Source organism: Xiphophorus hellerii, chromosome 6 (assembly GCF_003331165.1).
Source record: "Xiphophorus hellerii strain 12219 chromosome 6, Xiphophorus_hellerii-4.1, whole genome shotgun sequence".
Lineage (NCBI taxonomy): Eukaryota > Metazoa > Chordata > Actinopteri > Cyprinodontiformes > Poeciliidae > Xiphophorus > Xiphophorus hellerii.
In genome coordinates, this window is record NC_045677.1 from 23011346 (window position 1) to 23036264 (window position 24919).

A 24919-nucleotide genomic window follows, 5' to 3' on the forward strand; every position below is an offset into this window, starting at 1 on the left:
TAGAAATCAGAAGTAAGTACATAAAAATAGCCAGATGCACCTTTTTTCTAACAGTCTGAAGTCAAATCAGACCAGATTTTTCTTGTTTTAGGTCAGTTAGAATCAGGGGCGCCTGCAGGATATTATCAGAGGGTATGCACACGTACCTGATTCACACGAACGCAGCCGCATCCCCAATATGCATAAACCTCACAAACCTACCCCACACAAATATGATACAGGAACGCGATTCGCATGGCACAGAAACAGCAGATCTGACCCACATGACGCCCAATTTTGAGGAAAATATGCTAAATAATAAAGACAGAAATGCAAAGCCCACCCATGTGATCCACGGGAGGATGAGGATGGAGATTTCCAGGGTCAGGTGGTGTGTCTGAGACCTCCAGAGGAGGAGGAGATGAACATTTTGACTAGATTTAACTGTTTAAATCTCCCAGTCTAGTGTGACGGTGGGGAAGCGCGCGGCAGGTGTCACGGTCAGTCAATGGAGGAGCGATGGGGTGTCCCGTCAGCGCTTCAATTCCCGAACAGAAAAAAAAACTTGTAAAAGCGCAGACGGACCGTGCACAGGATAAAAAGTTCAGGCGGGATCCACTCGACCTCTCTTAAAACTGTTTGAGGGTTAAAAGTCCGCTTATTCATGTTTAGCTTACAGAAAGCGCCAAGCTGCCAAATAAAAGTAAACGGACCAATAACATTCAGGTTTAGGACGGACATGTGTCCACTTTTAGCACAAAAGACCGTTTTTTTCCCCACAATTCTGTGAATAGCAAAGGGGAAAAATAATAAAAACTACAATAATAATTATATAACAAAAATCCCAAGGTACACACAAAGCGTAGAGCCGAACAGCTGCAGGTGCTACTGGTTAGAATCACCGAAATTATTTCTATTTGCTAATTGTCACAATAATGAGAGAGAAAACAACATCAGGAGGAACTGGTGCACTTCTATGATAGCAATAGAAATAAGTTTGTTAAATCAGCCAATTGGTCTGATTTAACTTCAGACAGTGAGGGAATGTGTTTTTATTCAGTGTATTTAAACTTGTGGTTTTACCTGTACTTGACATTATGCAGCTCGGTTTCATGTCCGTTTTAAAAGTGAAATGTTTCTCAAGGCAGAGCTTTAAAACTTTAGCAGCCAGAAGTTGTGTGTTTGCTGTGTTTCAAATCTGAAAAACCGATTCTTTTTTCCCTAACATTTGCCTTTAATTCTTTATTTTCTGTCCATTTTCTGATTTCACCATCCACCTCGCCTCTCTTTCATGACGGTTTTCTGCCTCCTCTCACCTTCTTTCTTCTCTCCGTTTTTCTCGCTGTCAGTCGGAAGCCGATGAAGACTCCGAGATGCGGACTCAGGTACACCGGGGTCGCTGGGTGACCCCGCTGGGTGACTGGAACCAAAATCAGCTTTCGCTCATTGGTTTTCCTTCTTTTCTGCTTTGGTTTTCCTCAAACAGCCAACTAATTGTTCATTTCGTCTGCGTTATCATTCAGCCACACCCAAGAGTCGGATTTTGTCCTTTTTAAGTTGTTTGTTTTTTGGCATGATTGTTTTTCTCTCATTACATTTTAGTTACTCCCATGTAGCAGAAGCCAAAGCTCCCATTTTCTCCAAATAAGAGTTGAACTAACAACTCCTTTGTCTTTTCTCTATCATTTGCAGTATAGTTTCATAAGACGAGCAAAAGGGGAAAATGTTTTTATCAGGCACAGTAATCTGATGCTAGAGGTTGGTAAGAAATGGAGCACATCTGAAATATGCATGCAGGTGCTTTTAAGGAATTAAAAATACTCCTGATGAGTGGATAAATCAGAGCGTTACGTACAGTTTCCCTGACTGCAGATTTGAAGTAGTTGTTGCTGTGATCTTTCAGACTCTTTAAAAACAAATAACCAAATTAAACTGGAGTAGGTTTGTTTTGAGATGTGGGAGTGTTGTGCTTAAATACAAAGCATGAAACTTTTTTTTCTAACTTTTTTCCTCTCTAAATAAGTTGGTCTTAAATGCTTTGAAGTATTTAAGTTTATGTTTTTGTTTAAAGGCTGTGCAGAGCCTTTAAAAGTACTTCCCTCATAGTAACAACGTGTGTGTGTGTGTGTGTGGGTGTGTGGGTGGGTGTGTGTTTGTGGTGCAAGTCTGCAGAAATCAGGGTTCCTACACAGTCTGGGAAAAACCCGGAATTTAACTTTTAATAAGATGAGGGAGAATTCTGGAATAAATTTAGATTATCACATTCTTCAAAAGCTGTACGTCCATCTGTCGACCATCCATCCATCACTTCATCATCCCTCTATCCATCCTTTCACTATCCTTCCGTATGGTTGTTCATCCATTCATTCCAGTATGCATTCATTCATTCATTCATCCATCCATTTTATATCAACACTGCAAAAACATAAAATCTTACCCAAGTATTTTTGGTATAGTTACTACTGCAAATATCTTAATACACTTAAATTAAAGACAAAACTAACTAGAAAATAAGTTAATTTTCTCATGCATAGTAACTTTTAAGCAGGATATAGGAGTTTGTTTTAAGTAAATATTTAATATTGATTTTGTTTTTTAAAGTGCTAATTCCACTGGCAGACTATTTTACTTATAACAAGACGTTTTCCCATTTTAAAAGCTACAAAATCTGGCAATGGAACTAGCACTTCTTTTATCAATCTAACGAATTATTGACTTAAAACAAGCTCTAATGTGTTTTTCTGAAAATTTACTTGTATGTTAGTTTCATCTTATTTCAAGTGTACAAAGATATTTGCAGTAGAAACTAGATAAAATTACTTGGTAAGATTTTGTGTTGTTGCAGTCCGGCCGTCCGTCCGTCCGTCCATCCTTCCATCCATCCGTCCAGCCGTCCATCCATCCGTCCATCCGTCCGCCCGCCCGCTTGTTACTGCGGCTATCTTTTTGTCTGTCCCCCAGTTCATCCAATCTGTCTCACTGTAGAATATCTGCCAAAAACTCATATTGAGCTTTTGTATTTGTACTTGCAGACAGTCTTGCAGATTGTAGCGTTTTGACATGAACATGTGTAGGAACCCAGAGAAAAGCAGCATTCAGATTTTTCTACTTCGTACCTCATTTGGAGATACGAGCTGCTGTTGCGTATATAAAGCTTGACTCCGTTCCCTCCCTCATCGCCTCCGGTTCGTCGGCCGCAGGACTCTGAGCCTCCACCCGAGGTGGTCAAGCATCAGACCAACATCAGCGAGCTGAAGCGCTCCTTCCTGGAGACCGGCAGCAATGGCGGCGGTGGCGCTCCGGGTCTGACGGAGTGGGAGAAGAGACTGTCGTCGTCACCTTTGCGCTCGCCCAGAGGGGACGAAGACCCGATGATAGAGCCGCTGGAGCTGCAGGACGTAAGCTGCAGCCGTGACGACGGCATGTCTGTGTGGGGCGTGGTGTCAGCGAACGACGTTTTTAGTGAGATACAAGCTGCAGGAATCATCGCTGAGTTAATTTTAGGGTCTCATGTTTATGGGAGTGTAGATCAGTCCGTCGGATTTCCGAAAGTTTTTATAAAACTGTAAAAACACAAAATCTGGTGCAAACATCTTGAATAGACTTGAAATAAGACAAAACTAACTTACAAATAACTTTTCAGCAGCTTGTTTTAACTAAATAATTCCCTAATATCTAGGAAAGACATATTCGTTTTAACTAAGATAATCTGTCAGTGGAGCAAAACTTTTTAACTTACAATATGAGTAAATGTCTTGTTCCATTGGCAGGTTATTTCACTTAAAACTAGCCCTTTTTATTAATATTATAGGTCAGTTTGTGTAGATCTTTCTTTGAAATGCGGTTATTTGCATGAAGTCCTGCTACTGATAATAATTTAATGCTAATATTTTAAAAGCTGAAGTGTTTCTATTAAGTATTATCTGTAAAGATTATACTTAATAGATTATAGTATAATCTTAGTATACTAAGATTATACTATAATCTTAGTATAAGATTATACTTAATCTTATAATAAAGATAATCTTTATTATCTGTAAAGATTATACTTAATAGAAGTATAACAGATTACAATCTCGTTGTAATCTGTTGATGACAGTGACAAATAAATCTTATCTTATCTTATAGCTTGTGCCATCTTTATTTTAATTTTAATTTTTTTGTACTGCGGTTCTCATAAAATTCTGACTTTATTCTCATAATTTAAAAAAAAAAAAGCCTTGTCCTGGTCCTAATAATTGTAAAATCAACTTGAATTCAAAGTCCAAATAAAGTTGTAAAACACTTGTCAAACAAAATGGCCGCCTGTGGCGTGCTGACCTCACTCTGAACGGTGGAAAAAGAAATCCAAAATTTCCGCAAATTAAATCTTCAAAAGCCAAAAACTCGACTCATCGCTCAGCCCTAATGCTAAATCTTTAACACAAACTTCAGACTTGCTTCTTTTTCATCACATTTTCTCACATTTGAGTGTTTTTGCTCCTCCATGGGCTGCCACCTTATCGTGGTGGAGGGGTTTGAGTGTCCCAATGATCCTAGGAGCTATGCTGTCTGGGGCTTCATGCCCCTGGTAGGGTCACCCAAGGCAGACAGGTCCTAGGTGAGGGACCAGACAAAGAGCAGCCCAAAGACCCCAATGATGAAGGAAAACTTTGGACTTGGTGTTCCCTCGCCCGGACGCGGGTCACCGGGGCCCCACTCTGGAGCCAGGCCTGGAGGGGGGGCACGATGGCGAGCGTCTGGTGGCCGGGCTTTTACCCATGGAGCCCGGCCGGGCTCAGCCCGAAGAGGAAACATGGGCCCCCCCTCCCATGGGCCCACCACCCGTGGGAGGGGCCAAAGGGGTCGGGTGCAGTGTGGGATGGGTGGCAGCAGAGGGAGGGGACCCTGGCGGTCCGATCCTCGGTTGCAGAAACTGGCTCTTGGGACGTGGAATGTCACCTCTCTGGTGGGGAAGGAGCCGGAGCTAGTGCGTGAGGTCGAGAGGTTCCGGCTAGAAATAGTCGGTCTCACCTCGACGCACGGCTCTGGTTCTGGAACCAGTCTCCTTGAGAGGGGCTGGACATACTTCCACTCTGGAGTTGCCCAAGGTGAGAGGCGTCGGGCAGGAGTGGGCATACTTGTTGCTCCCCATCTCGGCGCCTGTACGTTGGGGTTTACCCCGGTGAACGAGAGGGTAGCATCCCTCCGCCTACGGGTGGGGGGACGGGTTCTGACTGTCGTTTGTGCTTACGGGCCGAACGACAGTTCAGATTACCCACCCTTTTTGGAGTCCTTAGAGGGGGTACTGGAGAGTGCTCCTCCTGGGGACTCCCTTGTTCTGCTGGGGGACTTCAATGCTCACGTGGGCAATGACAGTGAGACCTGGAGGGGCGTGGTTGGGAGGAACGGCCCGCCCGACCTGAACTCGAGCGGTGTTCTGTTGCTGGACTTCTGTGCTCGCCATGGATTGTCCATAACGAACACCATGTTCAAGCATAAGGGTGTCCATATGTGCACTTGGCACCAGGACACCCTAGGCCGCAGTTCGATGATCGACTTTGTCATCGTTTCATCGGATCTGCGGCCGTATGTCTTGGACACTCGGGTGAAGAGAGGTGCGGAGCTGTCCACTGACCACTACCTGGTGGTGAGTTGGCTCCGGTGGTGGGGGCGAAAGCCGGTCAGACCTGGCAGGCCCAAACGTGTTGTGAGGGTCTGCTGGGAACGTCTGGCGGAATCCCCTGTGAGACGGAGCTTTAACTCCCATCTCCGGCAAAACTTCGAACACGTCCCGGGGGAGGTGGGGGACATGGAGTCTGAGTGGACCGTGTTCCGTGCCTCCATTGTCGAGGCGGCCGATCGGAGCTGTGGCCGCAAGGTTGTCGGTGCCTGTCGCGGCGGCAACCCTCGAACCCGCTGGTGGACACCTTCGGTGAGGGATGCCGTCAGGCTGAAGAAGGAGTCCTATCGGGCCTTTTTGGCCTGTGGGACTCCGGAAGCAGCTGATGGGTACCGGCGGGCGAAGCGGCATGCGGCTCGGGCGGTTGCTGAGGCAAAAACCCGGGCGTGGGAGGAGTTTGGAGAGGCCATGGAGAAAGACTTCCGTACGGCTTCGAGGCGATTCTGGTCCACCATCCGGCGTCTCAGGGGGGGGAAGCGGTGCAGCACCAACACTGTTTATAGTGGGGATGGTGTGCTGCTGACCTCTACTCGGGACGTTGTGGGCCGGTGGGCAGAGTACTTCGAAGACCTCCTCAATCCCACCAACATGCCTTCCACTGAGGAAGCGGAGCCTGGGGACTCTGGGTTGGGCTCTCCAATCTCTGGGGACGAGGTCGCCGAGGTGGTTAAAAAGCTCCTCGGTGGCAGGGCCCCGGGGGTGGATGAGATCCGCCCGGAGTTTCTTAAGGCTCTGGATGTTGTAGGGTTGTGTTGGTTGACGCGACTCTGCAATGTCGCATGGACATCGGGGGCAGTTCCCCTGGATTGGCAGACTGGGGTGGTGGTCCCCCTGTTCAAAAAGGGGGACCGGAGGGTGTGCTCCAATTATAGAGGGGTCACACTCTTAAGCCTCCCTGGCAAGGTCTATTCAGGGGTCCTGGAGAGGAGGGTCCGTCGGATAGTCGAACCTCGGATTCAGGAAGAGCAGTGTGGTTTTCGTCCTGGTCGTGGAACGCTGGACCAGCTCTACACCCTCGGCAGGGTCCTGGAGGGTGCATGGGAGTTCGCCCAACCAGTCTACATGTGTTTTGTGGACCTGGAGAAGGCGTTCGACCGTGTCCCTCGGGGAGCCCTGTGGGGGGTTCTCCGGGAGTATGGGGTACCGGGCCCTTTGATACGGGCTGTCAGGTCCCTGTATGACCGGTGTCAGAGTCTGGTCCGCATTGCCGGCAGTAAGTCGGGCTCGTTTCCGGTGAGAGTTGGACTCCGCCAGGGCTGCCCTTTGTCACCGATTCTGTTCATCACTTTCATGGACAGAATTTCTAGGCGCAGCCAAGGTGTTGAGGGGATCCGATTTGGTGGCCTTAGGATCTCATCTCTGCTTTTTGCAGACGATGTGGTCCTTTTGGCTTCATCAGATCGTGATCTGCAGCTCTCGCTGGAGCGGTTCGCAGCCGAGTGTGACGCGGCCGGGATGAGGATCAGTGCCTCCAAATCCGAGGCCATGGTCTTGAGCCGGAAAAGGGTAGAGTGCCTTCTCCGGGTCAGGGGGGGTGTCCTGCCCCAAGTGGAGGAGTTTAAGTATCTCGGGATCTTGTTCACGAATGGGGGAAGAAGGGAGCGGGAGATCGACAGGCGGATTGGCGCAGCGTCTGCTGTCAAGCGGGCGCTGTACCGGTCCGTCGTGGTGAAGAGAGAGCTGAGCCAAAAAGCGAAGCTCTCGATTTACCGGTCGATCTACGTTCCCACCCTCATCTATGGTCATGAGCTTTGGGTCATGACCGAAAGAACGAGATCGCGGATACAAGCGGCCGAAATGGGTTTTCTCCGTAGGGTGGCTGGGCTCTCCCTTAGAGATAGGGTGAGAAGCTCAGTCATCCGGGAGGGACTCAGAGTAGAGCCGCTGCTCCTTCACATCGAGAGGAGCCAGTTGAGGTGGCTCGGGCATCTGGTCAGGATGCCTCCTAGACGCCTCCCTGGTGAGGTGTTCCGGGCACGTCCCACCGGGAGGAGGCCCCGGGGAAGACCCAGGACACGCTGGAGGGACTATGTCTCTCGGCTGGCCTGGGAACGCCTCGGGATTCCCCCGGAGGAGCTAGAAGAAGTGGCTGGGGAGAGGGAAGTCTGGGCCTCCCTTCTGAAGCTGCTACCCCCGCGACCCGACCTCGGATAAGCGGAAGAAGATGGATGGATGGATGGATGAGTGTTTTTGGATTCTAGTGTCTTTTTGTAAGTGTAGCTGCCAGTACGACCAGCAGTCTGTCTGACTGTTTAACTTTAGGGCTGATCTGGACTCAAATCGTCAGCTGGTCTGTCGGGTTTTGCTTCGAAGTATTAGTCTCTGAACAATGGGACGTAAGGCCGTTATGGGAGGAGAGCGGCATTATTGATTCTGCTGACTGTTTCACAAAAAAGCTCTGAATTTCTTTCATTGCTTTGTTTGGATGGTACGTTTTCCACGTTGGAGAGGCTTTCTGTAGAAACTGATGACCCAAGTGGAGATTTACCCCCGAAATATCGACTTGGACTCCGTTAAGGCAGTAAACAGCAGAGGAGAAACTGACGGTTTGGGGTTAAATGATGGTTTTTCACAGATTTCTCTATAGAATAGCTGGTATTTACAGATTTACAACATTTTAGACGCATTTAGACTTTCTTTTACAATAAAAAGTTCTTATGCATATTTATTTAGACACGTCTTATTTAGTTTATTTAAAAATTATCCAGTTACCAGCCCTATTGAGAAACACTGTTCCCCTTTCAACACTTTTCATCACAGTTTGTTGTTTTAAACCTTTTGGTTGTTGCCCTGATTGTAGATATGGGCAAGTTTGGACAAATAGCTGTGATTTCAGTATTAATGAAGATAAAAACGCATCAGCCCCCTCTGAAGGGATGTTCTCTTGTTTTTCTCATTTTGAACAGACTAACAGAAGTAGACGTCTGTCCTTATCTATGCCACAGGAAAACAAAAGTCAAGAATTTCCAATGAAGTTTCTGGAATTACAAGATTAAAAAATTATTTTTTCACATGAAATGTTTTTTCAACACTGAGTAAATATTCTCACGTCACAGGTTTTGTACATTTTAAGGTTTCTTAAATGTTTTAACATTGTGTGGTGTTTTTTGTTTACTTGTTATTTTTACAGTGTTCCTTAATTAACTTTGCACTTTGTGTTTTCAGTTCTATTACTGGATTTGTCACATGATCTCATCAGCAATTGGTTGTCATATGAATTTGTCAACTAATAAAGTCTCTAATCTGATATCAGCAATAAGTTTCACATTTTGACTAAAACTGACTGAAAAAATAAACCTAATATATTTATTGGATACACTTAATTAGATTATTTGTAACAAATTAAATTTTTTAAAAGCTGAATAATCTTTTTTCTTTAAATGCAGATCTAATAGCAGTGCCTCTGGTGGAGATTTAAACCCTGAATGTTCCCCATTTGATTTGAATGTTTTCAAACTTTCTGCATTTCCGTTTCCTTTCAGGCGAAAGATGAGCAGACGGAGCAGGAGGCGGGACCTAAAGACACTGTGGTGAGCTACTTCCTGTTTCTGGGCATTTTGGACGTTTCTACGTCTTGTTGTGTTGCTTTTGCTCTTCTTGTGTCTTTCCAGCTCCACATGTATGTAGATCCTACTACATATGATTTTAATCAGTTAATTAATCTGATGTGAAAGTTAGCCCAAACTCCCAACCGTTCTGATCAGATGAAGTTAATTATATTTTTATTATTGAAAGCTAAATTGTATCCGGATACTTGTGGTGCTCTGCCTGTGTTTGTGCGTCCGCCTGGTTCTCGTTGCGTGACGCCTTCTGTCCTTTTAACCTGAGCCGTTCCTTTTTTCCAACGAGTGGAGTTTCTCTCCAGGCGGCGGTGGGATATCTGGTGAAATACGTGGCGGATAGCGTTGTGACAGACGGGGCCACCTCCTCGGGGCCCCACGGCATTAGCCTGTCCACCACCATGGACGACGACGTCTTCGTGGACGGGACATTGAGGGAGGAGGCGGGGGGCAAAACCCAGGAGGAGGAGGAAGAGGCATCGGACAAGTCAGCGACGAAGCTCAGCCCTGGAGCGGTGAGACAGGAAGTGTCGCAGGCCATCAGCGACAAGAAAGGCACGCTCATCATCTTTAAGCAGGCGGAGAACAAAGAGGACGAAGAAACGAGCAAAAAAGAAGGACTGGCGGACCGGGCGGAATCGGAAACCGACGGCAACAAGGAGCAGAAACGTCAAGCTTCACTAAAAGCTGAGATTAAAAATGGCGACGTGAGTCAGATTAGAGGCGTCGACTCGCCAAAGAAAGCGATGGCGTCGTGGATTTCCGAGGAGAAGGTGGAGAGTTCAGAGGTCGTCAGCGTGTTTACAAAGGAATTGAAAGAGCTGAAGACTTTGGATGAGCCGCAGCAGAAAGCCGAAGGAATCCAGCCGAAGTCGAGCCCGACTCACGTTACGGTTTCTGCGTCCTTAGCTGTGGTACTGTATGAAAACCCAAAGCAAACCGCCCTTCATGCCCTACCCACCCACAACCCTCCTCCCCTCCATCGCTGCATCGGTTTAACAGAACAACCCAGCATGGCTAATAATCCCTCAGGAGGCTAACCGCTGCTTTCTGTTGCTCGTTTTTTAACCCAAAGTCTTTTTTTAAGGTTTGTTTTGCATTTTATTGAGCAGCTTTCCATGCTTGAGCAGCTCTCCCATTGACGAGGAACCTACCAGGAGCTCTGACTAACTTTTGTTTGTTTTTTTCTTTTTTTTCAGCTAAATTATTCCTTCTTCTCATTTCCCTTAAAGGGGTGCCTTCATAGTAGCGGTGCACCGATTGCAGTTTTCTGGCCAATTTACCTTTAAAAATCCTGACCTGCTGATTAAAATTTTGGCCAATACCTTTTTTTTTTTTATCTGAAATGTCACTAAATATACCAAGAAAGTCGCTAAGTTGGCAACAGTGAAGTGACTGTTGTTAACTGCAAACATGCAGACATGACGTGCATGTTTGCATCTTCTGCTCTCGCAGGGATCAGGAGCGGACAGTGGTTGATTTTTAGAGCTTTGCTGCAGTAGATAAGATCAGCTTCACATGCAAGTATCGGCCGATCTCCCAAAAAATGTTTCAGCTGGCCGATAAATTGGTGCACCCCTACTTCATAGCTCCAGTTGTAGCTTTTCCCACCACATCCTCCAAAATCCCCACCTCCACCCTGAAGGACAGGTCATTAATCTATTGTATGGATCTACCTGAAAAATCAGTGAAATGTTTCCAGTGGATTCCGAATCCAGATTTTGTGCTTCATATTGGTTTTTTCATACAATCAGCTGCCTTCACATCTTTATTTTTCCTCCTGTTCTGACCTGTTGCTGTTCACTGTGATGTCTTACTGTCCTTTCTTCACTTTTCCTCTCTGTCTTTTGGTGTTCACTCATCGCTGTTTCACCAGTCTGCGCCTGGATGGGTTTCTCCCTCTCACAAGGTGAACGCCGGCTCTCTGGATCATGACAGTGCCTTGCAAAACTATGAGACGTTATCTGTAATACACGGTGGTGGCAGCATCCTGCTGTGGGAATACAATCACACTTTTCCAATCAAACGTTCAGGATTTCTTTCACCTCTCTGCTACTTTGTTTTAGCGCATAAAACACAGACGTTTGTGGCTACATCTCGACTTTTGCAAGGCGCTGCATCTTCATTGTATACAGTGAAAATTAACTAATTCAACATTTTTTTCCCTTCTTATCAGGAGTGATAAGAATCAAGACTGTGATGTTTGAAGTTGTGATGCAAAACTTGAACAAGGGTGCGTCTGTCGTTCGCAGGCATCAGCTGACCAGGAGAAGGCGGTAGTCGTTACTGAAAACGAAGCCGAGTCTGCAAAACCAAAGGTCAGTTTTGAGCACTGCAGCCTTCAGCTTAGTTTGCAGTGTTAAAACAGTCACCATCAGAAATTATTGATCATAAATGTTTGTTTTTATGTGTGTGTTTCCACCAAACTGCATGAGGACTCCTGGCTGTTTGTTTTTTCTGCAAACGTCAATTAAAATGCAGATAATAGCAAACAAACAGGAGACTAAAAGTTCAGGGTTACATAATGGAAACACGCCTTAGTGGTAAAAAGAGTTTTAGGAAGTAACGTAAAAAAAAAAAAAAACAGTAGAATATTTAACTACTGAACCACACAGGATGCAAAATCAAACAATATTCCATAAATCCTGCCAGGCGTTTTATATTACTCTACTAGGAAGAGGATCCAGTGAGTGAAACAACTTTCCGACTGTCATCCTTCCCACCAGTTCCTCTCCAGTTGACCCACTCTGATCAGTTGCCACTAATCGACTCGTGGCAGCTGTCCGTTCTGCAGCTGCTCAGATCAGAGGGCCTGTAATGTGATTGTGGTGCAGACAGTTAATGGAAACCTTGTGATTTTGGCTCGTCAGCAGCCTCGTCTTCACTGGATGACAGAGTAATGCATGACTGCCTGCTTGTTTGGAGATTTCAGTCGCTCGGTTTCCATCTTCAGCTTACACGTGGAGCTTATTTATCCTAATTTGATGTCATGTGCGTTAGAGGGGAGGCTGCTTTAAAACGAATGGAGATGATGGAGTGAACACTTGTTTATTTCCATTAGGATGTGTAATGCTAGAAGGATCTGGAATAGGAGTTAAATATTTTCCTGAGTAAGTTGAGAAAAAGCCATCGTGTGTTTGGGGTGAGGAGTGACTCGCCTCTCGTCGTGATTTTGCCATATTTTCTGTAAAGTTGTCAGCTTGCTGCTCCCTCTTACTTCCTGTGATCCTCGAAACAGGAAGTCGAAGCTGTGATGACCTCTCTGTTGACCCCAGGGGTGGGTTGGCTTCAACCTACTGTTTTTTTTATCACAAAACACAGAAAGGAAGAAAAAAAAGTCAGATATTTTAAATGTTGCATCTATCATCCGACTGTCTCTCCTTTCTTTTCTCCTTTTTATTTTCTTGCCCTACTTCTTCCTTCCTTTAATTTCTCTTTCCCTTCACCATTTTTCTTTTTTTTGGTTCCTTCACTTGTTATTTTTCCTAGTTTCCTTTTTTTTACTTCCTTCCTGCTTTGTTTCCTTCATTACTTAGATGCTTGTTTTGTTTGTTTTCTTCTATCTTTTCTTACTTGGAAAGAGGGAAGTAATTTACTTTTCTCCTTCTGACTTGCTACTTTCCTGACTTCATTCTTTTCCTGCTGACTTACTTGTTTCCTTTTCTCTAGTGGTTTCCTTCCTTCTTCTAGTTCTTTCCTTCATTACTTGTTTCTTTCCTTACATTAGTTGTTTTCTTCCTTCTTTCAGTTCTTTTCTTCATTATTTGTTTCCTTTATTCCTTTTGTTTATTACTTTAATTACTTATTTTCTGTAGTTTTTACTTCATTACTTGTTTTTGTGTTTCCTTTAGTGGTTTCTTTACTTCCTTTTATTACTTGTTTCCTTCAGTATTTACTCATTTCTCTTTTTTTCCTTCTTTCTCCTCTCTGGATTTTGCAGGTTTAGTGCTTACAGCCTGACCTCAATAAAAATGTCTCATAATTTGTAAATATTAGTGTTTATACTTTAAAATTTTTACCTAAATGGTCGGAGAACTGTGGGAATTTGAGTCTGGAAAACGGTTCAGTTCGGACACTAAGATGTGTACGAACGCTGGATCCCACATGGTTTTTAGATGTTCATAGTTTTTTATTTTCTCTGTTTCTTTTTTTATGCTTCAGGCTCCTGACGGAGTGGAGGTTGCTGCCAAAGACGTGCCTGTGGTCCACACAGAGACAAAAACCATCACCTACGAATCGGCCGAGGTAAATTTAAACTCTGAAAGCTGCTGATCTGTCCTGGAGAGAAAATGTTCGACTGATTGACCAAAATAAAGAGGAACCGAACACGAGGTGCCTCTTTTCGCTGCAGCGTTCAGTAATGGTTTTTTAGATGAGTCCTTTAAGCTTCTGGGATGATCGAGTCTGCTGGATAGATTCAGTCGTTTATGGTCCGTCTGGCCGTTTCCAGTCAGAGAGCCATACTTTCCACAGCTGGGCTCTTTACGATCAATAACAGCGATCTTAAAGCTGCAGGATGTTTCTGCTGGGCACTTGGTGACATCATGTCCGCCTCATCGCTCTGACCCAGCTGGAGCGCCGTGTGCATCGGTCAGGCTAACGTAGAGGAGAAGCCGCCTCTGCAGCCTTTTATGTGACATTCAGTCGATGCTGAGCTAGTTTATCAGGAGAACCTTAACACCAAATTCAGTTTATTAATATGTAATTTCTTTAGCATTGTTTAATTTCTAATGTGAGACGTTAACAGGTTTGGAAAGTGCTTGATGTTCGAACTGCAGTTTTGTTATAAAGTCTAATCTAATGTTTGATTAAACATTAAATTTGTAAAACATTATTTACAGTTGAAACCAGATATTTTCATACACTTAATAAAAAGACTCACTCATTTTGTTTCCCACAGTTTGAAGTTAAGTCAGAGTAAACGTTTCTTGTTTTAGGCCAGTTAGAATCATAAAATTATTTCTATTTGTTAAATTCCAGAAATTGAGATCATTTTTTTAGGTATTTTTATTTTTGTAACTTTCTTTATATTTTGGGTTTAAGCAATTAATTAGTGCTGAAAGGTCAGTTACCCTAACATAATTTGTTTCGATTGTTTCAAACAAATCCAAATAAATTACTTATTGATCTGTGTAATTGAAATGAAAGTTGGTGTATATTTTTTACGTTAAACAGCGTTATTGAATTTTTTTTATTTGTTTTGTTCTCGGACCAGTCAGGTATTTAGGGGATATTTTGTTATATATTAATTTAACTAGAATATTATCACAAGACTTTTAATAACAGTAATTAACGATATCACACAATGGTGAATTGAAACTATATATATTTTTAAGTTGGTTTCAGTTCTTTTAGTTCACTTTTTTTATCTCGCCATCTGAAGTTAAATCAGACTAAACTTTTTTTGTTTTAGATAAATCAGAATGTCCAAAATTATTTCTATTTTCTAAATGCAAAGAAAACGTAGCAAGAAAAATGTAATATTTCTTTGTAGCTTTCTTTGTATATTGTATTATAAGCATTTAATTTGAGCAGGAAGGTCATTTACCTTAATGTGATTTGTTTGGATTGTTTCAGTGTAATGAATATTTATTATTCCTAACTGTTCAGTGACTTAATGATCTTATAGTTTATACTTTTAACAGTTATTATAATTGGGTAATTTTTTTGTTAAATTAGTGTGTATGGCCGGTGTGCGACATTTCAAAACATAAAATGTTGTTATATTTTATCCTCTCCTGTCATTTCTTAGATTAGAAAAGAAAATGGGCAAAATCTAAATGGGATCTGGTATAAAAAAAATTTTATTTTGGGATTTGAATTGAATTTTTTTTGTCTGACAGGTTGACACGAACGGAGACGCGGACCCCGGGGTGCTGCTGAGCGCTCAGACCATCACCTCGGAAACCACCAGCACCACCACAACCACGCATATCACAAAGGTCAGAGGGCATCCACGGTCTCCTTACCGCTGCCTGCCAAACCCAAAATCAAACTATTTTCTCAGAACATTTCTTTAAAGTTTCTGCAACAAGTTGATATTTTTCCTGGTCTATTTTTATGGACATTTTAAAGCTTTTACAGGCAAATTCTTGAACTAAAACTTATCTTCTGTATTTATTAAAAATGTTTTGATTCAGTTTTTAGAGGTTCTTGTTTTCTGTTGATCAGACGGTGAAAGGAGGAATCTCAGAGACTCGAATTGAGAAGCGGATCGTCATTACCGGAGACGCAGACATCGACCACGACGAGGTCCGTCTCGTTTCTACCATATTACCTCTAGAAAGTTAATAAATGTCAGAAATTCAATTCAGAGAGTGAAACCTTTTTGTTGAGTACAGTCATTACACTCAGAGATATGTCTCAGGTGTTTGTTTTGCATGATTATGGCTCACGGCTGCAGAAAATACAGGATAAATACAGATTAGAAATATATTTTCCTATTGGAAGGTTAAATCCTCTTTATAAGGAAGCCATGTTGTCAGGAATCATAGTGTGACACTTATATAATCAGTAGTTTACCTGTTGGTAATCCCACTAATATTTTGATGAGTAGGAAAACAGACATAAAATCAAACTATTTTAAAGTGTCTCTGAAATATGAACAAAAGGTTTTTTTGCGTAACTTGAAGTTCTAACTTTCTGTTTTAACTTGGAGGTTTGAGGAGAAAACCAGGGTTTCTATTCAGTCTGGGATTTAATTTCAGTATCTTCCAAGTCTGTACGAGAAAACAAAAAAATATATATATTATTATGGAAAAATATAATTTCCCAGATTTTATTCCCTTTCCAAATGTCAAAGGTTGCGTCCTTCCTTGTCTCCTTTCCTCTGTGTTTTCTGATAGTTTTTTATCCTGCCTTTCTTTCTTTCTTTTTCTGTCCTTCATTTGTTTCTTTCTTTCTTACTCCTTTTTGCTTTCATTTATCCTTCCTACCTCCTGCTGTCATTCTTTCCTTTCTTTGTGCCCTTACACACTTTCTCTCCTTGCCTTTCCTTCCTTCTGTCTTGTTGTCTTTGTATCCAACCTCCTTATGTCTGGTTTTTGCACTCTTCCTTTCTTCTTCCTTTTATCATTGTTCCCTTTTTCCCCACCTTGTCTTTCTTTCCTTCTGCCTTTCCATCCTTGTTCTTTGCTCTTCCATTTTTTACTATTGTCCATCCATCTGGGTCATTTTTCCATTTCCTTCCTTGTGTCCTTCCCTTGTGTTCATCCTTATTGTTTTCATGTCCTTCCTTCCTCTCTTATGTCCTCCCTTTTCCTCCTTTCTTCCTTCCTTGTGTCTCTCTTTCTGAATAAAATGTGAAGCAACCCTTCAGCCTAAAAGAAACAAAGTTAGAAGCATCACAGATGTTTATAAATCCACCTGGGCTACTTCTTGGTTCTGCTGCCATAACAAGATTCCTCTGTTAATTTTTTTTTTTAATTGATTTTGTGTAATATTCACTTATTAATTAATTAACTCAGTTTTGTTTTTAATCACTGTAACCCATAATCATCAGAATGGATAGAAATCAGCGCTTTTTTTAATATAATTTTTGAATTAATTAACTTCTTTTTGATTCGGCTTTGATAACAAGTTTAGCTTTTCCAGCTGTGATATGATGTGAACGTGTGACTGAGTTCTGGATTAATGGCAGATCTGACTATAAGGTGACTGACAATGCAACCGCTCTTCCCCGTTCTGTCTCCCCCTGGTGCTCCCCTCCTGCCACTGCACCCTCCCGTACTCAGGCTCTGGCTCAGGCCATAAAGGAAGCCAAAGAGCAGCACCCTGACATGTCAGTGACCAAAGTAGTGGTGCATAAAGAGACAGAGATCACGCCAGAGGAGGGGGAGGACTGACCCAGGTAAGACCCACCCAGACCCGGATCCCGTTCCCCAGCCTGCGGGTTTTCATTTGGTTTGGATCGGCCCGCTTCTGTCGCGCTCGCAGCTTGTTGCATCGCCTTGTTGGGCTGCTGGTGTTTGTTCTCACACAGGCTGGATCACAAAGCCTCTGCTTGCAATAACAAGGCTTTAAAGGGGATCTTTCATGCAAAATTCATATTTTGCATGTTTTTGTACTTCCATTTGGGTTTCTGCTGCTTCTAAAAACAGCCCAAGCGCTTAAAAATATAAACTCCCAGCTGGTTTTGTTTTTTGTTGTTCTTTTTTTAGTAGAAATTTATTTAATATGAGAGTAGAAAATGCATGGTGTGGGACAGACAAAAAAAATTAAAATATATAACAAAACAAAGAAAAAAAATATTGTGTTAATGTTTTTTAGTGTCTGGAAAATTAGCTGTTTCAAAAACCTCCCAAATGTAACATCGTAAATCAGCGGAACTCTGCGCGTTACCTAGCAACCAAGCGGAACCCAGCCTGTCACCTAGCAACCCAAACTGACCTCCATCACCTTTGGTCAGCTGGTTTTACTGCTGTATAATGGCTGCTGGAAAAAACAAGTGTTTTATTGTTGACTTACCATCCAGTAACCCGTCGCTCTATTCTTGTTGGTTGTGCAGGAGGCTCCACTTCTGCTTTTCAAAGATGTACGATTGTTTAATAGCGCCTCTATTTGCAGCCATTTTTATGCGCGAGTGTAAACGTTGAGTTGGGGGGGCGTGGCCAGCAGAAGCTTATTTGGGTTTAAAGTGACAGGAGGCCCTAAAGCGGCTCATTCTGAACTGATCAGACTAAAATCAAATTTTCTAAGAATTATGTTCAAATCATTTAATGAACATGTTTCGTACAGCCCAAGAGAGCATAATAGGTTAATCTCATGTGGATTTAGGTCCAACACTCCCCCCTGGTGGACAAAAAACAAACCTCTTTAATTTGCAACGCTTAAAACAAGATAATTTGGGCAATTAAAAATAATCGTTATTATTAAAAATAATAATTTATTATGATAAAATAATCATTACAATCACACGTCAATCACACAGATGAGAATAAACCATTTGCATTCCTGTTGTTGTCTGTACAAGTAGAGATTAAATACTGGCTCAACCGGCTGCTGATCCTCGGCTCCGAACTGCAAACGCACCGTCACGCTCTGAAACCTGACGCCCGTTTACACGATCCGCTACTCGGGAAGCCTGAGGAAAATCTGACTGGAGACGCCTCGTCCACAAACCTGACTGGTTTATTTCCTCCTGCAGGAAACGGCACCAGATCAGACCATCAGGGTAGAGATTTACCTCATCTCCCAATACATTACATTTTCCACCTAAACTTTACAGGTTTTTTTTAGTTTTTATTTGCACCGTATTTAAACCAAATCACACATGTTGAATATCAGGGTTTTTACAGTGAATATATTAATAAAATCAATTAATGTGAGAGGGAACATTGATGAAGTTATGTTAAGCACCAGTTTAAGTCGTATGATCCAGTAATTTTACAATATTTTTCACCATTTCTGTTCAGAAAAAAATTTAAACTATCAGAAATCCTCAGGATTGCAAATCACTAACAGGCTTTTAGTTGAAGAGAAGCAGAGTCATTAATGTTTAAATCTGTTTGTTATTAGAGGTGATTTTAATTCGGCTTCATAATGTAAACGCTGTGAAATAATCTTCTATGGCTGACGGGAGTGAACTCTTCATCCTCGGCTCTGAGCGAGGAAACAGGAAGTTTGAATAAAATATAAAGAACCAGATTTTTATTTTATTGCTGAAAATCACAGCGTTTGGTTTTGTCGACTTACTTCCCTGTTTTTTTCGCTTTTAAACCATAAACTTCTGTTAATCAGAATAAAGCTGTTTTTAAGCATCTCTCTTCCTTTTCTTCTTGTCTTATTCTGTATTTCATTCATTTCTTTCTTTTTACTGTCGTTTCTTCTGGTTTTGTATCATTCTTTATGTCCAACCTACCTTTCTTCTGTTCCTCTTTTGATATATCTGTTTTTGTTTCTTTTTCTCTTCTCCTTCCTTCCCTTTTTCTGCTTCTCCTCTTTATGCTCTAGCTTTATTTTCTCATTATGTCCTTCCTTCTCTTTCTTTTATGGCTTCCTGATGTTTTACTTTATTTTCTCTCTTTCTGTTCCTTTTCTTGCTTTCCTTTCCTTCAGTCTTCTTGTCTTTTTGTTTTTTGAACTTTTTCCTTCTGTCTTTTTCTACCCCTTTTCTTTCTTACTTTGTCCTTTTTCAGTCTTTCAATTTTTCTTTTTCTTTCTCTCACTTTTCTTTATTTCCTTTCTGCCTCTTTCTGCTTTACTTTCCTCCCTTTTTCTTCTTTTTAATATATATCCTGACTTTCTCTTTGTCCTTTTTGTTTTTTTCTGTTTTTCTTTTACTAATTTCTATCCTTCCTTTCTAATCTTTTCCTCCATCCATCCATCCATCCATTTCCTAACATCCTTGTCCCCAGTGGGGTCGGGAGGTGCGGGTTCTATCTCCAGCTAACGTTCCGGGCGAGAGGCGGGGTCACCCTGGACAGGTTGCCAGAGACAGACAGGACAAACAACCATGCACACGCACACTCACACCTAGGGAGAATTTAGAGAGACCAATTTACCTGACGGTCATGTTTTTGGACTGTGGGAGGAAGTCGGAGTACCCGGAGAGAACCCATGCATGCACAGGGAGAACATGCAGAAAGACCCTGGGCCGGGAATTGAACCCAGGACCTTCTTGCTGCAAGGCAACAGTCCTTCAGTTCTATACAGTTCACTGTATAAATGTTAGTAGTTCAGAGTTCACTTCAGTTTTTAATTCTAAAAAACTGAAGTGAACTCTGAAATGTTGATTCTGGAAAAGTCCGAAGTCTTTTAATGAACAATTGGCATAAACAACCAAATAAACATTATTATTTGGGCTAATCAGCAAAATAAATCTAATTTTAGTGAACAGATAAAATAACTTTTAGCATTTCAAATTCAAAGTTGAAGTGTGAAGATACTGAGTTTAATCTCCAGCTAGAAAAGTGAAAAGCAAACTGCGTTTGTAGAAAATGGATTATCGCTCCTTGTTTCTGTGTGTCTGCAAACTTCCCAAATGTGTTTGAACTCGCCTGCCGCCGGCAGCTTGAGGGCTCCGGCAGGTGTGACGGCGCCTGAAGAAACTTGTCTTTTCACTCCGTCTTCTCTGAGCGCCGTCCTGCTCCGCCCCGCGCCGTCCTGCTCCGCCCCGCGCTGCCCTGCTCCGCCCCGCGCTGCCCTGCTCCGCCCCGCGCCGTCCTGCTCCGCCCCGCGCCGTCCTGCTCCGCCTCGCGCCGTCCTGCTCCGCGCCGTCCTGCTCCGCCCCGCGCCGTCCTGCTCCGCGCTGCCCTGCTCCCGCAGCGCCGCTCTGAAGCTCGTTTCGTTTGTGGCTGATCGGATCCCAAGGCGCAGGCATGCATGAGGACGCTTTGCATGACTCACCAGATAGGAACGCTTGGCTTTGTTTTTGCAGCCTTCATGTCGGGGTGTGTGTGTGTGCGTGTGTGTGTGTGTCGTTTGTTTAATGAGTGTTTCAATAGCATTAGCAACACTGTACTGAATATTTCCTCTGTTCTTTTGGGGACATTCTCGTCAAACACACACAGTATTTCGACGTAGTAGCAATATATGAAGTTGTTTCTTTATATAGTTTATTTTTGGGTCGTAAACATTTATACCCAGGGTGTCCATAGTGAGGCCCGGGGGCCTTTTGTGGCCCTTAGGTTGATTTTCAGGGTCCGTACTGGTGACTAAAGTCCTGAAAATACTTGAATTTAAATTAGGTGTGTTTTTTTTTTTTTTGTTTATTTTGCCGTTTCCATTAACCTTCATGCATCTTTGTTTGTTTTTGTCTCTCTGCTTCTGTTGATGTGGGTGAAACTGTGGCAACCCTTCATCCGGCCCGCTCTCACACTGCAAAAACACAAAGTCTTACCAAGTATTTTTGGTTTAGTTTCTAGAGCAAATATCTTAGTACACTTGAAATAAGACAAAACTTACTTACAAGTAACTTTTCAGTAACATACAGTTCTGGAAAAAATATATGAGGCCACTTAGAATTATAAGTTTATCTGATTTTACTTTTTATAGCTTTGAGTAAAATGAACATTGTTCTTTTATTGTATGAACTACTGACGTGTCTCCGAAATTCAAAGCAAAAATGTAGTATTTATTTGCAGAAAATAACAAAAAAGATGCAGTGCTTCCAGACCTCAAATAATGCAAAGAAAACAAGTTAATATTCATTTAGAAACAACAATACTAATGTTTTAACTCAGAAATCAATATTTGGTGGAATAACCAGGAGGTTTTCAATGGGGTTTAGTGCAGTGGGCTCTTAGTTTATCAGAGAACTGTATGAACTTGTTTTAAGTAAATAATTTTTTAATAATGCTAAAAAATAAATACTAAAATAAAATAAATAAATGCAAATTATTTCACTATAACAAGACAGTTTTCCCATTGTTATAGTGAAATAATCTGTCACTCGAAGTAGTACTTTTTCATCAACATTAAGGAATTATTGACTTAAAACAACAAGTCTTATTTAAGTGAAGATGTTTGGATTAGAAACTAAACCAAAAATGCTCGTGTTTTTGCAGTGTCAAATCCTAAATTAAATAGTTTCTATTGCAAATATCTCAGCACGCTTGAAATAAGGAAACTAACTTACAGCTAACTTTTCAGTGAGTCTATATGAGCTTGTTTTAGGTCAATAATTTCTTAATAATAAAAATACTAACTCAAGTTTAAGATTACTTCGCCATAACAAGACATTTTTCCCATGTTATAAGTGAAATAATCTGCCACTGGAACAAGAACGTCTTACCAGTATTAAGGAATCATCTACTTAAAACAAGCTCATATTTCTTACTGAAAAGTTAGTTTTGTCTCATTTCAAGTTACTTAGATATTTGCAGTAGAATCTGGACCAGAAATATTTGGTGATTTCTTGTGTTTTTGTATCGCCGAGGCCTAAAAAGCCTCAGAGGTAATAAAACACGCAGCAGCTTCTCACTTCTGTTTCTCGCTCTGCTCTTCCAGGAATAACCGAGCTCTTCTTCCTGCGATCACATCTCACCGTCTGGACTGTCCTCCTCTACGGACGCTGCAGCTCGCCGCTCCACTCGCAAACATCACCTGCAAAACCAACGAACACACTCTGCATGAGAAGGACGCCAAGCTGCATCCCCAACCAAACGGCCTCGTCTGATTCGTTTTTGTTTTTCTTTTAATGGTCCTGAATCCGAAGTAAACCTTCTGCTTTCACTGCCTTATTACCACTTTGATGCATTTTTATGATTGCTGAGGATAATTATTGTAGCAGCGTTTTATTTATGAGATAAAGCCATCACTCCAGGAACTTGTAATTGCTGTAGGCTGTACATGTTAGAGAGCAAACACTATTTAACCTCAATGTAGAAGAAAACCAAGCATTGCTTCACTCCCACACAATGATTTTCCACCCGGTGCCACTGTACATATCAGAGCCTCTCCAGCAAAGCCGGCTTACGATGATCTTTTTAAGGTTGATTTGTGTCATTTGAATTCATTTCACTTTTATTGTCTTTTATTTTTCGCTTTTGTGACGTTTTGGTTTTTCCTCCCACTGGAGCTCCACTTTCGGCGAGGAAGACGAAAAAACAAAATGACTTTTTGACGTGCCTGTGCAGGCTGGGAATGTTTTGTTTTGTTTTGTTTTTTTCTTTTTTTCCCAGGGCGGGGACGATCGGCCGCAGCACAAGCTCCGCGTTGGCGTGGCGACGGCACGGCCGCGGGGCAAAGGGCTCAGACGGCCGAGCTCCGCCCAAAGCCCAGAGAGAGAAATCGGTTATCCTCCCCTGACATCCACAGCTTTTATCTGCTCCTCTGTTTCACCTGCAGCCGCGTTTTCCACAGCGTAGGGGAGGAAAACGGAGACTGACGCATTTCTTGTTAATTTGCAGTTTGCTCCTAAAATAATAAAGTGACCACAGTACAGCAGCTGGTGTTTCTGATTGCTTTCAGTCGCTCTGATTTCAGTCCGTTTAAACAAATGACTCGCTGGAACTGGGGAAATTTGGGATATTGATTTTGCTCCTACTAGCTTATCTAGAGAAACTACTCATTACCTTTGATCAACATTATCAGAACAAGAATCCAGAGAAACCCTGCTTATAAATCACAAACTACTTATTCTTAAACATGGGGTTATACCATTTTGTTTTCTTTTTTCTGCTTTTGCTCTTTCCTTTGGTTTGTTGTATTTCCTTCTAATTTATGTAAAACACTTTGAGTTGCCTTGTTGCTGAAAATGTGCTAAAGAAATAAAATGACCTCTTATCAGTTAATCTGTCAAGTTTATTTGTGTAGCACATTTCAGCAGCAAGGCGGTTCAAGGTGCTTTACATAATAAAAACAGAAAGTCACAGTTACAAACTAAACACCATACAATCAACAACTGAACAGACATATAATGTTTATTATTATGGCCGATTACCAATATTATATGTTTCACAACAGTTTTGACACTTTGAAAAAACCAACCAGAAACGGTTAAAAACAAATATTTGTTGTTCATATGCGTTTTATTTATCGGACCGATATGTTAAAAAATGGCCAATATCGGTCAATACCGATGCTGATGCCGATATATTGTGCATTCCTACATGGAACTATGAAATTTATTAGTTTATGCTAAAGTAACTGAGAAAGTTATAAAGCCTTATTATGTAAAATCGACTTTTTTTTAGCTTCACATCGTTTTATACTGTTATTCCCTCATCAAAGTGATGCTTTGATATTTTTCCATGGATGTTTTGAAATCCTTTCAGTGTCCACGGCAACCATTCACGTGTGCAAAACATCTCGACCTAGACCCAACTCCTTAGAGTTCCTTAGAGTTGCAGTTTCCAAGCTTCGCTCCCAGAGCAGCCCTCCCCCTATCTGCTCCTTCAGACTAGCCAGCAGCAATTAGCAAACAGCTGGTAGAACTGCACTACTGCAGAGCTCACTATTATAACTACTTCTCAGTGAAACGCTGGTAAAAACATTGTTAAAGGGTTAACAGAGGAGCCATGTTGAGATGACTTCCTGAAGGTGGAGTTTCAGAAAGAGTAGGAGTTCTTAAAGAGATACAGACCCAATTTCAAGGCATTAAATTACAAGGTCATTTTTTATATATATATAGCATTTTTTTTAACAGCTGAAGTTAATATACTTACTTTACTGTGCTATACAATTTGACTATGTATCTGGAAAATACATAACGTTGTATGTATTTTAAGATGCAGCAGATCAAATGACTTCAATTCAATTTTTATTTTTATTTTATCTACAACTACTACTCAGTGGTAGTTGTTATTGTGTCTTGTCTCTATGCTGTAACTGCGAAGTAATTTCCCTGCTAGGATGAATAAAGTACTTCTATTCTATTCTATTCTATTCTATTCTATAATCTTTCAGAATAACGTTGAACTTGAATTATTAGTTTACGCTCAAGTAACTGATAAAGTTATAAAGCCTTAAGCATAAATTACTGTTTCAGATGAGCAAGTTTATGGCACCAGAATTGCAGCGTTTTTATTATTGTAACTACGTAATGACGTCAACACCTTACTGAGCTGTCGTGTGCGAGCCAAAGAGTAGTGAATTGGTGAGAGGCGTCACACCAGGAGAAATTGGAAAGTTTCAAAGTACGTTTAAAATACACTTTTTATCATTTATTTTAAGAAACACCTGTTGTATTAACATCTAAACTGTTTCATATGGTTTTGGTTATCAAACAAAAGATTATATGAAACAGTTCGTTATGGAGTCATCATTTATACTCCCT

General features: G+C 41.9%; 1 protein-coding gene across 14 annotated transcripts in view; it reads left to right on the forward strand.

Annotated features, from left to right (window-relative positions):
* Nucleotides 1-23088, forward strand: part of epb41l3b (erythrocyte membrane protein band 4.1-like 3b) — a 67583-nt gene extending 44495 nt beyond the window's left edge. For 5 of the 14 annotated variants that reach the window (XM_032566204.1, XM_032566202.1, XM_032566212.1 and 2 more), the window contains 12 exons: nt 1329-1364; nt 1672-1737; nt 3180-3377; nt 9124-9171; nt 9507-10115; nt 11075-11110; nt 11454-11519; nt 13363-13446; nt 15045-15143; nt 15373-15453; nt 16935-17050; nt 22150-23088. In XM_032566204.1, coding sequence (XP_032422095.1) covers nt 1329-1364; nt 1672-1737; nt 3180-3377; nt 9124-9171; nt 9507-10115; nt 11075-11110; nt 11454-11519; nt 13363-13446; nt 15045-15143; nt 15373-15453; nt 16935-17045 — 1434 coding nt within the window. In that variant the 3' untranslated portion in view covers nt 17046-17050; nt 22150-23088. The remainder of the gene's footprint in view (nt 1-1328; nt 1365-1671; nt 1738-3179; nt 3378-9123; nt 9172-9506; nt 10116-11074; nt 11111-11453; nt 11520-13362; nt 13447-15044; nt 15144-15372; nt 15454-16934; nt 17051-22149) is intronic. The other 9 variants (XM_032566208.1, XM_032566216.1, XM_032566211.1 and 6 more) reach the window with 7 other exon arrangements.
* The last annotated feature ends 1831 nt before the right edge of the window (nt 23089-24919 follow it).